Source organism: Sinohyriopsis cumingii, chromosome 1 (genome assembly GCF_028554795.1).
Source record: "Sinohyriopsis cumingii isolate HCF-2022 chromosome 1, ASM2855479v2, whole genome shotgun sequence".
NCBI lineage: Eukaryota > Metazoa > Mollusca > Bivalvia > Unionida > Unionidae > Sinohyriopsis > Sinohyriopsis cumingii.
The window spans coordinates 98,116,654-98,135,068 of record NC_142961.1 but is presented as its reverse complement, the minus strand read 5'-3'; the positions used below and the strand labels follow the sequence as shown (position 1 = coordinate 98,135,068).

At 36.0% G+C, this 18,415-nt stretch overlaps 1 protein-coding gene across 1 annotated transcript in view; it reads right to left on the bottom strand.

Moving 5' to 3' along the window:
- Window positions 1–4,421: 4,421 nt before the first annotated feature.
- Window positions 4,422–18,415, bottom strand: part of LOC149807409 (snaclec echicetin subunit beta-like) — a 52,765-nt gene continuing 38,771 nt past the window's right edge. The window contains exons 4-5 of the mRNA XM_089966479.1: window positions 9,453–9,551; window positions 4,422–7,335 (exon numbers count right to left, since the gene is read on the bottom strand). Of these exons, the coding sequence (XP_089822605.1) occupies window positions 7,049–7,335; window positions 9,453–9,551 (386 nt within the window). The 3' untranslated portion in view covers window positions 4,422–7,048. The remainder of the gene's footprint in view (window positions 7,336–9,452; window positions 9,552–18,415) is intronic.

Sequence of the window (18,415 nt, the reverse complement as noted above, 5' to 3'; positions counted from 1 at the left end):
TACGTGCTATATAAAATGTGATTTACCATATTGTGCAAATTGGTCTTTAGCTATTACCATTTTCCCATAAAAAAATATCTGCTCAAATTCAAAGCTACAAACTTACCACCCAGAACTAAACAAATAATAAAATACCCGCCCCTCGCCTTCCCCACCAATTGTACGAACCTACGTATCACCACTCCATGAGTGCCAACCCCTACACCTGTAAAAAGTGCGTTTTATGTAATCATTAAATTAATTTTTAGGTGTATTAGTTTTGACGGAGTAAGAAGATGATGACGCATAAAATGTAATACCATTCTGACCTCGAGATTTTTCAGTCCAGATATGAAGGCTGAAGATAATAGACTGCAAATTACAAAGGATTAATGACGTAAATATGAACATGCTACAGGTAGTACTTGATAGCTTTTATTGTTTTATGTTCGAATTGGTCTTATTGACATAAAATCATTACGAATTTCGAAACAATAGACTTGGACACGCACCCAACTGTAAAAAATTGTGGAATGAACACATTATTCCAGCACTGATGAAATCTCGAGTTCTTTTAAATTGGATCTCATATTACTGATATCATCTTTATACGTTTTTGTATACATGCCCAAACTTATGTCAGTTATGGATACATGTATTATTGGAGATAAATGTTTTTGTCTAAATCATACACTTAGTGAACTCTACTTTGCGATTTGTTTGTTTGTTTGTTTGTTGTTTTTGTTTTGTGTTTTGTTTCTTATTTTTTAACGGTACTTTCAACACTTAAGACGTTATTAACGTTACGCCGAGGAAATAGGAGTTATGTGCCGTTCACAAGGACATGTCTGAACAGCCAATCAGCACTGATCTGGACGGGTATCAGACCCGCGACCCTTCGATCAGGAGTTCTACACTTTACTAACTAAGCTGCCGCAGTTAAGAGCTGAGTACCACGAAAATATTTGAACAGCGATATATCGCGTCATTTATGAACATACCGCGATACGTACCACGATATATAGCAATTATGTTAGGGACCAACAATATACTCTTGTGGGGCAGGGTACTGACACGTGTTTTATTACATTTCTGTCTGTCTAAAAAATATCTTGCTCTAACGTAGAGGAAGATAACGCCATAATACATCCATTGTATTTTTGAAAGAAAAATACTTATTTTGAAATAAAACAAAATATATGAAGCCTACAGTTCAGTAGCTGCAGTATTGATATAAAATATTGATAAAGTAGGCATATAAATTTTGAATGGGATTCATACATCCGGGCATGTTATTTATCAGAGAGCAAGTGAAGATAAACACACTTTCTCAACAAATGTGCAAATATTTAATGGACTTCCACCAATTACGTAAAATTCAAACAGAAAAAAAACCGTGGTTATCGACTGGATTCATGTTTGCAAATTGTACATGATACATCGGAATGAAGCAGTGCGGGAGAAGCGTGTTGACATCTGCAAGTGTGTTTGTTCTGTCATTGACTATTTGAAATCATAATGTGGGGAAAATATGAAGTCTTTCAATTGCAATTATCAAAAAGAAGCTATTGAATTTAATACTTTTTTTCATTTTGAGTGCAGTAATGAGGATGTAATTACACTTGGAATATAGTCGAAATTACAGTACAGTTTCGAAATGTGTAATCAAGCTTGAGAATTCGTGACATGGCTCACGTAATTTGGATTTGCAGACCTAAGAAAGAACTGTTTGAGGAAATTCAGGATGTAAACCTGTAAGTATATTTTTTGCCATTCTCATTACCAGCTAAGAAGACAGGTTTATGCCTTGTCATTTGCATGTTATTTGTAAGGACCTGTCTGGCGTCTACTGTATAGCTAGCCTAAATCCGAAACATTGTATCAAAAAAGCTAACGCGGAATGCGCCAAAGTAGCTGGTATGTGGCAGTTCACGAACCATCTGCTTAAGTTCATTCAGAAACAAATTTCATCAACCAAAGCATAAAGCGCCTACTACGCGAGTGTACATGATTTGTTTACAAATCAAAAGTGCTGGCGTCTGCGTCTATTGTTTGTTTACAATAGAAAGTAGTTCCTTTATACAAGGGCGCAATATCGTAAAATACTGAACGATTCTGACAATGTAAAGTTAACGAAGATAAATGAGCACATTATATTGTATTGTATTGTATTGTATTTGTAATGTACTAATTAATTGTATGATATTGTACATATGTTATGTTGTAATGCATGGTATGGTATTGCATTGTATTTTAAGGTACTGTAAATGAATTTTTTTAATTCGATGTAGACCATATGGAGAGATACTGTTTTGTTTTCCATGATTATGCTGCACGTCTTGTCATCATAAAAACTACTACTGCTACTACTACATATTAGTACTACTACTACTACAACAACAACTACTACTACTAATTATTATTAGTATTATTATTATTAGTAGTAGTATTAATTATTATTATTATTATTATTATTATTGCTGTTGTTGTTGTCTTTCACTTGTATGTGGATTTTGTAGTGATATACAACGTTACAAGTGGAAACTGAATCTTTCTAAGAAAGAAAAAAAATTGAAAACGTTTTGAAGTCCTTACAAACACCTCTGTACTCCGGAAAGTCTCAAAGTGACACTTAGAACCAAAACTACAAACTGAACTTTCAAACTCATTTAATATACAGACAATAAACTGAACTTAAATATACACTTCATTCTTTTCCTTTCATTTTCATGTGAAAGTCCCTATTGGATCCAGTGTTTTTGAAGCCGGTGTAACAGGCAATAGTATCCCCCCTGTCCGGAGTATACCTGGGGTTAAAGTGGCATAGGCTAGATTATACCCGGGTATATTATGGCTTGGACCAATTTATACCCCTGGTAGTCCAATTCATACCCCTCAGGCCAAATTATACCCCCATGTTATAAATAGTGTTGAGCGATATACACAAGAATTACTTAATTTTTCAACATTTTATTGAGGATTCAGCTTTGTCAGGTAAATTAAGTGACATGTTTCAGTCGTACTCGTAGCCTGTCAATGTATATACATGCAAGATAAGATTATATATATATATATATATATATATATATATATATATATATATATATATATATATATATATATATATATATATATACTTTTCATGTCCAGAGACAGTGTTAATCATGTGGTACACTATCGTGGTAGTGTCAATGCACAATAATTTTAGCTTTTTGTGGAAAACTTGAAGAAGGAATCAAGAATCATGATAAAATATATACCTCACATTCTTCCAGTCCAATTGTATTGATTAACTATTATTTTTCCAACACTTCCATCAATATGTTCTAGTTTTTAAATCACAATGGTATTCTTATTTCTTTAAGCTGAAGCTATAACATACCTCAGTAAACTCAGAAAAGGCGGTGATGATTGTTGTTCATGTTTTCCTGCTACAAGTAAAGACCAGAACGATAAGTAAATATTAATTTAACATACAAGTGGGGCATATTCTGGCCTGAAGGGGTATGGTCTGGCCCAGACTATTTTACACCCCCAGGCATAGTTTAGCCGAGGACACTTTATCCTCTGGAGTATACTCTGGTCTGGGCCAAACTATACCCGGGTAAAAAAGATTGGGGCCCCGAGTGGCCGTGTGGTCTAAAGCGCTTACCGTTCCGGATCACTGCCATCTCACCACTGTCTGCGTGGGTTCGAGTCCAAGGCTCGGCTAGCGTGGGTACGTGGGAAAGCCTACCAGTAGCTTCTCGTGGGTCGGTGGTTCTTCCCTGGGTTTTCCAGGGTTCTTCCTCCACCATTTATACTGGCCGCCATGTATAGCCTATATTGTGCTGAAATATGGCGTTAAACCCTACAACAACAACAACAACAACAACAAAAACAGATTATTTAGTATAGGACTAAATTGGTAGCGTGAAAGCTGAAGCCTCTCAAAACGAGAACAATAAAATATACCAACAAAAACGACAAATGGATCTGAATGTTTAGATTCACATGCTTTTAGTTGTAAACATTGGCACTAAAGGTATTTGATTTTTGGAAAAACGTCAATAGTGTCCTCTCTTGCTTATCGATCTTTTAGATGTCCAATCTTACCTGCAGTACAGAACCACGATCAATGAAGTGTGCATTTGATACACGAATTAAATCATTTTAACCTGCTTTCGTAATAAAAACAATTGAGCTATTTTAAAACAAAATTCAATTGGTGTCACGGTAAATCAACTGAAAATAGTACAGCCTCATAATAGGAGCTTCAACTTAAACTTAACATTTTAAAGTATGAGTAATTGACATTGGAATCCACTCCTTTGTCCTCATACCCATTGGTATGTTCTTAGCAGCAAAATTCTACGTTAAGTCAAACACCCCAACAATGTCGGATTTAAAGTCAGTTTCATCAAGCTAATTAAAGCTACTATTTTTTTCGAAATGTGTGTGGGGTGTAGTGGTTGTCTAGGGGTGGGGTTCTTCTTATAGACTTTAACGAATTATGAGAAGTTCCCCTGGTCCTTATTCAGAAGGTTAATTCTGGACACTATATTATTTATTGACTAAATATATTTATGGCTACGAGCCCCCAGTCAGCAATGCCGACAGTTAAATTAAAAGAAATACAAAGATGAAATTTAAACAATAACAATTTAATAAATGAAATTTAAAAGAATTTAAAGTAATCAATGTCTCTCTTTCACCCAATGATCCCTTTGATCATCATTTGAGTTCACAGTGTGAGGAGATTTTTCCCTTCTTGAGTGCTACTCATCTAAATCTCTTCGTTCCCTTGTCTTTCTCTCCTTTCGTGATCTCCACTTCCGCTTCCTCTTCTATAATCCTTGTTCCTTGCCGTTATCTTGACTTCCGGTTCCTCTTCTAGTATCCGGAACCCTTGACGGTATCCCTTGAGGTCACCCGAAATTCACTCGGTATCTCTCACCGTCACCCGAAATTCTCTGAACTTCTCTCGTCCCCCGAAATTCTCTGAAATTCTTTCGTCCCCCGAAAGCTTCCTGTTGAAAGGTATAATGCATTAGCATAGGGTTATAAAAATCTTCCCTCATACTACGTCACTGAACTGAACCATCAGTTTAAGGCGGGACATTTGGGTCGCGCATGCGCACACATCGAAATTCCCATACACTTCCGCCGCTTACAAAAATGGCGCCATAACACAATCACACAAAGGATTCAAATATCTACATACTGAGCCCTATCAGTATATACATACAAAATATTTCAAATATGATTGTACTAAAATATTACTACGATTAGTAATATGACTATCTATATATTTATATATATTTATATATATTTCCTACACAAGCGTACCAAATCCACAATATTCACATTCAAATGGTGATAAACGGCAATCCGTTACTCAATGGCAAAATCTATCATTACGTAAACAAATTTCTTGTCTACCAAAATATAACTACGCAAAGAATTACAATATTAATTCTTATAGCGGCTAGCGAGCAATACAATTCTTCACAAATACAAATCGTCCTTTCAAAAGGGCGTAAACGTAATAATCCACGAAATAATATGCACACATATTACTAGCGAAAGAAGAGAACATTTTCGCCTCACAAATAAGGTGTACATAGTAACATTATGAATAATGATGCAACGAATCAACATCGTAATCAATCGTAAACAAAAGTACTAGCTAAAGTCATGAAAAAAATGCAAAATATTAAGGTCATAATTAACTATTCATACTTCAATACAAGTAAAATGTATACATACGACAAATTCTCTTCAATTAACAGCAGTCGTATCAAGCAGAATCAACGTAACATCAAACTTACCTGATCGAAGCTATTTCATGAATTTCCTAAATTCCGCCAATTTTTACGAATGGCTAACGGAGTGTGTGTCACTGCGACTCTTAAACACCAACTGACGAATTTCAGGCTTGTACAAGTCTTATGCCAGTTTCTCGAATCAAGTCCTACCTACAACGCATCCCGATTGGATGGCGACGGACTCTGGTCATTTGATCGAACTGTCAATCATAAAAATGTCAGTCTGTGTGTCCCCCTGTACTGTCCAGCCTACCATTGTCGGCTTCCGGCTCTTTGAAGTTGTCTACGTCACGTGTTCCCATGTACAAAGATTCCCGCCAGATTTCCACTCAAGAGCTCAAACAAAGACTGGGTTACGTAAGAGGATTAGCCAACTTAGGTACTTGGAAAAACAGAGCTTACCTGGCTCCACTTACAGACTTATAAATACATGTATAATACAAGGGGTTGGGGTAAAACATCACAATGTGTTTATGGCAATATTGTATTTGTAGATCTGAAGAAACAGATGATTGTTTACTGTCCCAGACTTTGTTTTGCCACTCTCTCTGACAGGTTGTTAGCAGAGATTAAAAACGTTTTGAAAGTACTAAACTCGTCTATTTATGACTGTTATGTCCTACTCGTCTGCAGACGGGGTGCTTGTCAAAATACATTGTTAATATTTTTTTTATAAAAAAACTTTAGAAAAACCCAAAATTTCACGGGTGAAATATATGAACGTTGTAGGATTTAATAGATTCAGGCTCACAAGTCAACGTTCAGCAAAATCATTCAAACACAGATTTGCTGACCATAAAAGTAAAGCTCCAGAAAGCCCAATAAACTTTCTTTGATTTCTTTAAGTTCTATTCTAATGGTGCAAAAAATATTGAAAGTTACAATTCATTTTTAATTTTCTCTATTTAATAAACTGGAGGAACCAACAATAAATGCATATAAAAACATCTGAGAAATAAAAGGGGAATTTTCTCAAAGTGAAAAGTGAAAGAAACAAATACTGAAGAAATGTTTCCTTGATTTACGCTTAAATATTAAGTACTACTAGGATGTCTTTCCTTTCAAAATCGTTGCTATATTAAATCAAAATGTGATCAGTAGGGCTAAATATTGTAATATGCCCCACAGTCACCACAAGTCTATTTACCGCACCTGTCGGCCATTTTGATTGTTTTTACTAATTAACAGAGATTTGGAAGATTGAAGTAATATTTAAATTTTAAGTGTGGAGTTACAAAAGCTCTATCTAATTCGATACATCTTCATATTTTTGTAACGTTTGAGAGAAGTGTACACTGATAACCGTTGCATTTTCTGGATGAAATACAGTGCAGCAGAAAAGCTCCACAATTTTCCACCGTGAAACACCGATATGCACAGTCGGTCTCGTGATTCACATCCACTGTTGCGAGTTGCGGTAAATTAGCCAATGAGATCCTGTCTAGCAGAGGGGGAAACCAGCGTTCGAATAACAAAGCACCAGAGTCACTTTCCAAGTCTGACATGTCTTGTGAGGCGTATGTGCTAGGGAGGTACAGCATATCCAATGCTGAAATATAACGAATTAAGATTATACACTCAGACTATATCTCAGTACATACACAGGGATCAGTTTTTAATGTACTGTCTGCAGAGATGGAACACAGAAGGAGGACAGAATGCAAATGGTGCCAGCCCCAACATATAAACTTAGGTTATGAGAGACAGAGAACCTTTATCAGAACAATGGAATTCCAGCTGTCACTTGCATCACTAGAAACATTGAACATTTTCCCAAATGTCAAATCCAATAATACGTGACTCGGTCGATTTGAGATACAGTTTTGTATCTATACCGATTCCAAGCGTTTCGTATTGTTTTCGGTGTTGTGCGTTGCCCTCTGGAATGCTAAAGATAAACAGAAATTCTAGCTCGTAATTTTGTGTGTGATTATTTAACATTATTTGTGTATAGCTGATACCTGCCCACGCATTTCTAAGGCTGAACAGTTTCGTGTAACGCAAAATGTAATTGAAATACTTATACTTTTCTTCAGTAGAATATGCACGGGTGTTTCGCTCTTGACACGTTATTCGATTTTAATCGATAAACTTCACACTTTAATGCAATCTTAATTTTGCATGTAATAAGTGTACATAATATTTAGTAATTTCCCTTCAATAGCATGTTAACTTTATAACATCTAATGCGACTTCTTTTTTTCATTCAACTGCAAATACCAGGTGTGAGATAAAGGCCTATAGTTTAGGTAAACCCAGTATGTACGGTTTGGTTATTTGATTCTCTTACTTAAGTTTTCGATTGGTAAACCCAGTGTGTCCGGTTTGGTTATTTGATTCAAGTATGCGGTTTGGTCACATGTTTTCATTCGATAAGTATGTGTTTTCAATTTTCTTAAGCTATACGCAGTTTTCAAGTTTGTAATAATTTATTTCATTATTATCCCTAACCACATGAAACTGAATTAGACTTAATATTGTTACGACTCTATTTGTCATAAGCTAAGTAACGGAAGAAGCAAAATCAACACGTTTTGTAAAACTTAACAAACATATTAATTATCAAGGTTATAACACGAAAATTTTAGAGGAACTTAAGAGTATTATGAAATGAATCCAAAGTAACGGGAAGGGATTTTTGATTACAATAAACTAATTTTTTTTTAATTTGCTGCTGCTGTTGTTGTTCTTAAATATATATTTTGCCCAACTGATCATCAAGTGAACAGGTCCTGTATGCATCAGCATGGATCACTATCTGTCTAATCATTGCAATTTTTGAAGACATTATACAAGATTTAGTAGAAGTATATGAAAAAATTATCCTTAAAGTGTGAAGTTAAGAATATGATATTACAAAGAGAAATATGTGTACCAGTTTAATTGTAAAATGATGTGATCTAAGTAACCTTAGTAACATTGCTTTATGAAAAACATGGGTCGCCAGAGACGTTGTTTAACATTCGGTGGCACTTTGTAGTCCCTTGGCGAAAATGATGCACTTCTCTGACTCTCCAAAAGTGGTACCAAATAATCATCATTGCAACAATGAAGATTAATGGGATGACTCTGATTTAAATTTTTTTTAGAAGATGGTTTAGACGTAAATACTGATGATCAAGATCTGCAACAAATGAAAAGTCGCAGGAATGAAAGAAGTTCTACGATAAGTTGAATAATATAATATTTTGAGACGTAGCGAAATGATGCAGTAATTTCAGTTTATATGCGCTATGATGACAAAAGCTGACCATTTTGGAGAATCGTTTCTAAGATATTTAATGGAAAATGTCTCAGATTTATGGGTTTCCTCAAACACAACCGACAAATTAGGATTAGTGAAAGAGATGAATAATTTCCTGATAATCCTAACATAATCCTAACATAAAGTTCGTAGTTCCAGCTCTCAGCACCGTTGTTAATAACATCCACCGTTACAGCCTATGATACAAAGTCAAGCATTAGTCCACGCTTGCTGGATAAATCAGTTAGTTGGGCATAAAATAATTTGACTTTTATGTCTGGACGGGAGGAACATAAATTCAAGCAAACATGAGCAGTAGGGTGACCATGATTTTGGGTTGGAAAATGTGGCCGCTCTTCTAATGTAAATAACGTAAGTTTTGTACAAATAGTAAAGTAAATGTGATAACATAAATAACGTACGTTTCTTGCAGACAAATGCACCGAGAGTGTGATCACAGTCCTTGAATGAAATTTCTCCGGTTGTCGTAATGGTGGCACACAAGTCACTTGTTGATGATCCTGGAGAATACATACAGAAATAAAGCCTTTAAGCATCGTTATTTTGCTCTGTGCTGCGTTGGATTTTTTTCCGCCTATTTTTTACCACTAATTATACAAGGACTAGTTCCATCTCCTGATGAGTGGCTGATATGGGCTGGAAAAAATAAAAGGTATGTAAGACTATCTAATTCATTATGCATTCAGGTATATCCTTGGTTCCACCTTTAACTCAAACTTGCCTATATACGCATTCCAGCTTTGGAAAATCATGTAAACTTTGAGGCTATGTTCCAGTTAGTGCTAGCCATATTCACCATAGGCTACTTATTTTTGAATATGGCTACTAAATTCTTCGAAACATTACTCTTCGGCTATCTTGTGGTGTCTTCTTTATCTGTTACAAATTAGAAAGATGTTTTGTGATTAACAGTTTTGATTATTGATGCGATTTAGAATACTAATGGAATTTTTCTGGAGTTGAAACACAGCTATGGTAAACTATGAGTTTCAAGCATTAAACATCAATTAAGCCTGCATTGTACTGAAGTGAATTTCAAATGCCATTTATTCTTAATCTTCAGTGAATACAAATTCTTTTTTAAGACGAAAATGTATCCTTAAAACCGGATATGAAAGAAATTGTTTCAAAAAGCAATTGACTAAATAAGGTATCACGTAGGCAGCTGATTTTTCTATCAAGAAACCACCTCCCCATAGAAGGTATTTTGCTATATAATATAGTAAAAATATATGAAATTTTATGGATCGTTATGTGTTGTGGAAGATAGATAGAAAGGTAAAGCTACTTAGAAATCAGTTCAATCTGATTAAAATCAGATCTCCGCTGTCCTACACGAAAATCTGACAACGAGCGCTTAGGAGTCATGTTCTGGCAACCTACGCTATTATTACAATCGCTTATTTTATCAACCAGTCAGATGAAGTCTTATATCTTTGTGTTTTGAGACTGAGCAATATAGATGAAGAGCATCAATGTGTACCAAATGATTTGTTTCACTTTCAGACTTTTGAAAGCTGCATTGCTAACTCAAAGGTCACCAGAACATGACCCCTAAGCGGTCGTCGTCAGATCTTCACGTAGGACAGCGAAAATCTGATTTTAATCAGATTGAAATCAGTTGTGTGTCTGATTGAGTTCCAGCGTCCAATTTCACTGTTTGTACTTAAGTACGTTTTTAACGCCATTAAATTGCAATAAGTGTAAACTCAAGCATAGAGTGAATCCGTTATGGTAAATGTAAGACAACTGAGATATAGTCTGGAAAAAATAATTGACCGTAAGCATGACTTTTTATAGTTACAAGTGAGGGCTGAGCCGCCATCCGTACACCAGCTTGGCTTTCCTGTGCAGTCCCTTATTTAGACATGACCTGCCAGGACAGAACATGACGGTACACCTATAGTGGATTATTTCCAGTTTGCCAAATCTGTGTGAATGATCAAGGGACACAACTAATTTAGAGTGAAAAAAGCAGCAATTTCGCATTTGTATTAAAATGTACGATAATGTTTATTTTCCACAGTACATTTGAATATCATGTTTTATGTTTTACTTCAGTCAATGTCATAAAATGTGAAACCTTTGAAGTTTAATAGTTTTTGTTAAGGAAGGACTTGGATACTTTGTTTTAATTAATTCCCCCAAAAATGCTTTCCAATGATAATGATAAGAACCTGGACTTCTGTAATCCAGAAATTACCCTTGGAAACGTAACAATATTTCTCCATTGATAATGAATGATGAGCTTATTATTGACGCTGCAAATCGTCAAGATTTTGTAAATGACACGAATGGGCTCGTGATGTAGCACTGACTCGTATATGGAGGAATAAGGTACTCAAATTCAAAATATGACACAAGATTAAATATGTTGCAGAGAACAAAATTACTCCAGGCAAATTAATTCAGACGACTGAAAAACATTGTTGGGCTAATATTCCGTCGCAAATCTTAGGATTGGAAGGCAGTACATATAATCCATGTTCCTTGTCTATGCCTGGTTGTCCCCACCCCCACCCCCCCCATGCCATTGTTTTAAGATACGTTATTTCTAATTGCAAAAGTCACATAAGGCAAGAGTGGCTAAGAATCCCGTCGGCAGTGTGTTGACTTTGATGCCTCTGACCTACTGGTATCTCTGGCCGCAAAAACATGGACGCAAAGCCAGTAATAAGGCTTTCATGCGAGGCATTTGCCAGAATGGCAGTATTGCCATTAGTTGTCATTAAGTACACGGATTAAAAGCGATGCCAAAGCTAGTTACGTCATCCTGACTCCCGTGGATAGTAACCATATGCGTCCATTGCTGTAACCTCAACAACTGACGTGATTCTGCCAAACGTTAAATACACAGCCTTTAAGGCAGCACTTTTGCCATAGGCCCCAAGGCTTCCACAGAGTGGATACAGTATAAGTCTAAACCACATATGCTAATAGTGTGCTTGTCGTTTTCACCTGTGCAAGCACTGGTGCTTAATTTCACGGCTGATAGTGTACTCCAGCATATAAACTGGTTTCGTTTTTCATCTAAATTTTTTATTCCTTCACATAATCGGGGCCATTGTGGTTTTCCATTTTAGTATGTGTGTTCCCATGTCTCACCGCCCACAAGAATAACATGTAGCAGGGTATTTTTTTTCTCACCATCAATAATACTCCAAGTTGTCGCTTATCTGATTAGAGTGGATATAATGCCGCGGATTGGGGGCTGGGGTTGATAAAAGCTGGACGATTTGGGTGCCCTGAACGTGCTTATTAGTAAAAAAAAATCCCTAGCCAAGTCAAAGCCAAAGATGAAGGTCTGAGATCAGCGATAGCAAGTAGTGTCGATCGATCGATCGAGAAAGAGAGAGAGAGGGATGCTGACTCGCCCAGTCGCCACATTGTAGTCAGCAAACAGGCCAACCATGGCGGGATGCTTTAAAAACATGGTTGCCTACGAGGACATTTGTGACGAATTTAATGTAAACAAGAAAACAGATTGGTCGCATAAGTTTATGAAAACAGCAGTCTTGGTATAATACATACATGTATTTATGTCCATAATGTTGTTGACGAATATCCAATTGTTTTACGCACATGCGTCTTCGTTAACATTACATTTACAGGGCCGACAACCATGGAAGCAAACCACGTTAAAAATATCAAACAAAATAAAGAGGATAAGAAAAGAGTTATGGATTCCTTACTAGAAAGGTCTCATGGTTTTACGCAGTCTGGTACGGAGGGTCAACATCACCGGTCGGACAAACATTTAGGCAAAGCACAGCATGATAGTTGGGGCGGAGATGGCATTTGACACATAGGCTGTCAATAAACACAACTGCCCCAGTGAGAATGCCATATACTTTTTATGTTGTTTGTGACAGCTCTGAAGTTCCCTGTCGAGATTGTTCCAATGGCTTCCATAGTAAGGTGATAAGGCAACCGTTGTAGCTGTACTGGTTATGCCGCATGACTAACAACTTTATATTATCCTGGGTAGATGCACAGCAAATGACAGTAGTATCTCACCCTGTCGTTGCCTGGTATCTCTCCAAAGATATGGCAGTCGGTGGCATTAGGGAAAGCCTTTCTGTCGTCTCCATTTATGTAAATCTCGAACGTGTTCTAAACACCTCTTGAATCTCAGATCTCTTGGCCATCTTTGTCTGGCACATTCAGTGCCTAGAAATCCGTATTCAGGTCTCGAACAACAAGATGTTCTAGCCTCCCTCTGTTAAGGATACACACTAGACCTTTTCACATATACCGAGTTAGTCGGCTGAAAACATGGAAGCATCAGATGTATATTGCTTATGTTGTGATTAAATACTACTCGGCCGAGGTCTTTTAACCACACGTAGTGCTTCTTTTCACCTCAGAGAGCATCGGTAGGTCCACTGTGTGTAGCCTTACTTTCTCGCTGATGTGTAGCGGATAAAGACCCTTTCCTAGAAAAAGACGCTAACTGTGATTTCGTGGTTTCTGCGCTCAAAGTTGCCAGTGTTTCTCACCTTCTCGGAAAACTAAATACCAGGAAAGTCGACCTTGAGCACTGATCTATTTTCAAGATTTAGCTCATCAAGTGGGTGTGGTGCATTTATGTAGATAAACATAAAACCATTGCATTCTTTTGCTTTGCATTTCAATAACTGACAAAGGAATTATCATATTAAAATGTAGTGTACGCTGGGGGTGGGGGTGTTCGGGCAAATATTTCTGAAACACTTTTTCCACTTGTAGACTGAATAGCGCTTTTGTTTGCGGGAGATCTCGGGTCGTTTTGGTTTTGTTCATTTTTTACTAATGATAGTTACGAAAAAAATTATGTTTACAATTTAATATATATCTATTGTCAAATATTTCTTTGAAGACTATTTTAAATTTAGAAATATTTTCTGTGGATTGGCAATCCTCTTTAGGCAAGGGATCTCCTTTCCATCGATGTATAACATAAAATACAAAATGCATACTGTCATTGTTTAAATAAGACACCACTATGAACTCATGTTGTAAAAAGTAATGTACGATATATCGGTAAAATTAAGACTCACGTACCTTTTATATTATTATAGGGTGTTTATCCTTCACAAAATTTTCCGGTATGATCAATATGGAAAGCATAACATTTCTGTTGTACTCGACCAAATAGTGATTGTTATTTATCTACAAATTATGTGGAATACATTCTTAGAGACGTTTATAGTTGTAGGTTACTGAATTTGTATGTTAAAGTAGCAACTAGTTTTTCAGAGTAACACTAAACGGCATTGGGAGTGAAGTATTAGTCAGAAGAAAAAAAAACGAGTTCATATTTTCCCAAACAAATGCAGTAACCTTTTTTATTTATGCTCATTTTGTTTTCCTGCCTAAGGCTTAAAAACAAGAATACACTAAAAGAAACAAAATAACAATTCCGAACGATGTACATGTGATTTGATCAGTTGACGGCTCGGCGTTGAGGAATAAACTGCATCTGTGTTTCTGTTCTGTCGTTGATTGTTTGGGGTCATAATGTGAGAACAATATGAATTCTTTAATTGAAATTGTCAACAAAAAGAATATTTCCGTTGGAAATTTAGTCGAAATCACGTTATAATTTAGCAGTGTGTATCAAGTTTTGGAACCCATGACATGGGTCATGTACGTCGGATTTGAAGAAATAACAAAGAAATCACATTTTGAGGAAATTCAAGATGCAGAAATGTAAATATATTTATTACCATTCTTATTACCAGCAAAAGAAGACATATGTGTCTGCTCTGTCACTTGCATAATCTTTGTTGGAGCCGGAGGGACCCCAGCTATGTACATGAGCTATATGGTTTCTATCGATAGGCTAACATAGCATCAAAATAGTTAAACTGGTAAAATGGCAAATTGCAAATTGAAAATAGCTGCTGTGTGACAGTCCATTTAGTCAGCAGATATAAAAACAGTTCTTCGACGTATTGGCTTATTGGTTCTTAGGTTCTTAGTCTGAGCCATTCTATTTGCAAAAAGTTACGAAACATGTCTCCCAAATAGCTTTTTAAATGATCAGAATGTTATTTCCAATTACTGCGACTCTCAAGTATGTTGTTGAAATTGCTAATATCACGTTCATTAGTTTGCTTTTTTTGAAAGTTTCATTCTGACTAAGGAAACTCGTCCACATCGTTAACTTACCATCTCTACTTTCAAATGGACGAAACAGCTTGTTTATTCATTCACAAACAAATATATTAAACCAAATGCTAAAGTATCTTCTACATGGGCATTCATGGTTCATTTACTAAGTAGTTCACAATATATGCGGGAGGTCGTGGGTTCGATCCCCGGGGGAGTCATACCAAAGACTTACAAAAATGGTACTAACAGCTACCTCGCTTGGCGATCAGCATTAAGAGGTTAGTGTTAGAACTGGTCAGCCTGGTGTCAGGATAATGTGACTGGGTGGGGCATCCTGCTATATGTCTGCGGCATGATACCCCAGTGCTAGACATCACTATAAACTGTCGCACTGAAGACATCGTAGCGATATGACAGAATTTGTTTTTTAAAGCTGAGTAAAAAATCCAAATCACACACACACACACACACAGAGTTCTTAATACTGGACACTATTTTTTAGACACACGAGTCGTGCAACATGAAGCCGTTCAGTACGGAAAACTCCTGCACTATTCTGACAAAGTAAAGTTAACAGAGAAACAATGAGCATATAATAAACAGGAATAATGAATTTTGCAATAAACTTTTCAATAACTAAAGCCTGTAGTAATTTCTTTATTCGGCTGGCACAACATTTTATTAGGAATCAAAAATTAAAGATCTTAAAAAATATACAGGGCTTTTTTAATATATAAAAAATAATCATCTGGTTAAAAGATAACTTTGTGCGTTCTCTCTATATTTTTCTCACTTCCATTTATCGGTTTGGTGTATTATTAACTTCATTCAACAAATCCTACAGTTTCAACGGCTTTTTACTAAAGAATTGCAACTAATTTACGTGCAGTTGCTATGATTTTTAAGCGCTCTGATGGTATAGCATCCGACTCGTAGCTGGTAAGTCGCGAACTCAAACTTCCACGCCAGCAAGCCGTGTCGTATACCCTAGCTCGTAGTATCCTGCCTCTGCTCATTATACTAGGTCTGCTGTTTGTGGCTAGACGTAACTGATTACAGCATACGTTCCTGTTTAACAAGTAGTGCTATTTACTATTTGTAGTAGAGATATCTATGGAAGTTCATCGCGGCCAAAAATTATGAAACAAAAACAAATTAATTACATATCAAATAAAGCAAGAATATCTATCTACAACTATAAAATGGTTGTAGAATAAAAATTTAAACTCAAGCAAAAGAACAATATTTATATAAAACAAACGATGCACAAACGAAATAGATCAAAACTGTGTGATGTAAGTTAAACACAAAATAAAACACGCGATGAAGACATACAGACTCAATTCAACTTAAGCAAAATAACATCAAATGAAACAAGATAAAGCTCATATGAAGTAAATAAATATCAAATGAAAATGAATGCAACGGAATGATTGAAAGAAACACCACATGAGAAAACAAATGTTGATCAACGACAAGTATCAGGTGAAGCAACCAAAAACATTTACGACACTATAAAACGTCAGTCAAAACTAATGATATAAAAATGTAACACTAAAATCAAGAAAGTTAATTAAACTGAATATGAAGCAATGATTGTTTTATTTTACCCTTCCTTGTTTTATCTGAAATTGCCTTGTTTTAGCCGTGATTGCCCTCCATATATATCTTAACGAAATGTTGGAGTCACTTTGTACCTAACGAAATGTTGGATTGACTTGGGGGAGAAATTACGATGGCCCGTGGAATCGTGACTCCGTGAAACACTTTCTTCTTACCCATATGGTGAAAGGCAGCTTCTTCATTTTTCACAGGCTGCTACAATGCAGTAAAATAGGATAGGAAATCGATACATTTTCTTAATTGTTAAGTTCCATAGACACGATTCTTTTATTAATGCTAAACATCCATCCTCCCCGGCTGAATCTAATTAATGGGGAATTATTACTTTGACAAGAAAGCCATCTAGAGTATGTCTGAATGTGTAATATAAAAAAATGTCAGTATTTGCAATGTTTATTCTTTATTTAATTGTAAGATACAAGGTTCCTTGGTATGAAAGGAACAGGGACTGCTATACGGCTAGAGCAAAATTGTTCCAGGAATTACCATAGACTTTCTAGTGTAACGATAATAATTGTACGCATTAACTAAATGCTAATAATAATAATAATAATAATAATAATGAGGACTTTGTATAGCGCCTAATCTTTAGAAGCTCTAAGCGCTTTACAACATTAGACAACACATATAAGATAAAAAAACATATAATGATATGATTACAAAAACAAACACCATGAAATTAAAAAAAAATTTAAAAAACATGCTGAGAATATTTAAGGTAGGACACATTATTAGGTCTTTAAGTTTGTTCTTGCAGTCGAAATAAGTGAGTTTTGGGAGCACTCTTGAATGGGATCACTGTGCCTTTGTGTCTAAGTTCAGTGGGCAATTCATTCCACGTTGCTGGGTCCTGGTATGCAAAAGAACGCTCTCCATATGACTATGTTTTCATAGTGGGAATCATGAGTATACGATTGTCAGAAGAGGAGCTTAAGTATCTTGCTGGTGTGTACACATGGGTGAGGTCGGATAGGTATGTTGGACTAGAGTCCGTCAGTGAAACGTAGCACAGAGAACACATTTTGTGTTTGATTCTGGATCAAATTGATAGCCAGTGTAGGGTACAGAGCAGGGGGGAGGTGTGCTCTGATCGTGGTACACTAAGTCTGATCCGAGCAGCTGTGTTTTGAACGTTTTGAAGTTTTTGGAGTAGATTTTGAGATGAACCAGACAGAATTGAGTTACAATAGTCCAGTCTTGAAAGTACTAATGAACACACAAGTGTTTTAGTGGCATCAAGTGAAAGATATTTGCAAATTGAGCTGATGCGTATCAGCTCAAGATATGCAGCCTTGCATATGTTCATGACATGTTGGTGCAATGTGAGAGTACTGTCCAGAGTAACACCTAGGTTTCGTACTGATTGTGTGAATTTAATGTTGCACATACAGTACGTTTTACAAATATATTTTACTCTGAACGCTGAAATACACATTGCGATATATAGGCATGTGTTTCTCTAAACGCTAAAATATATTGTTTAATATAAACGAATACTTTTTTTATGAAATCTTAAATATGCATCGAGACATACATGAATATGTTTATCTAAACACTAAAATACATAGAGCGATATACAGGTATATGTTTCTCTGAAGACGAAAATATATAGAGCTATATACAGGTATATGTTTCTCTGAACACC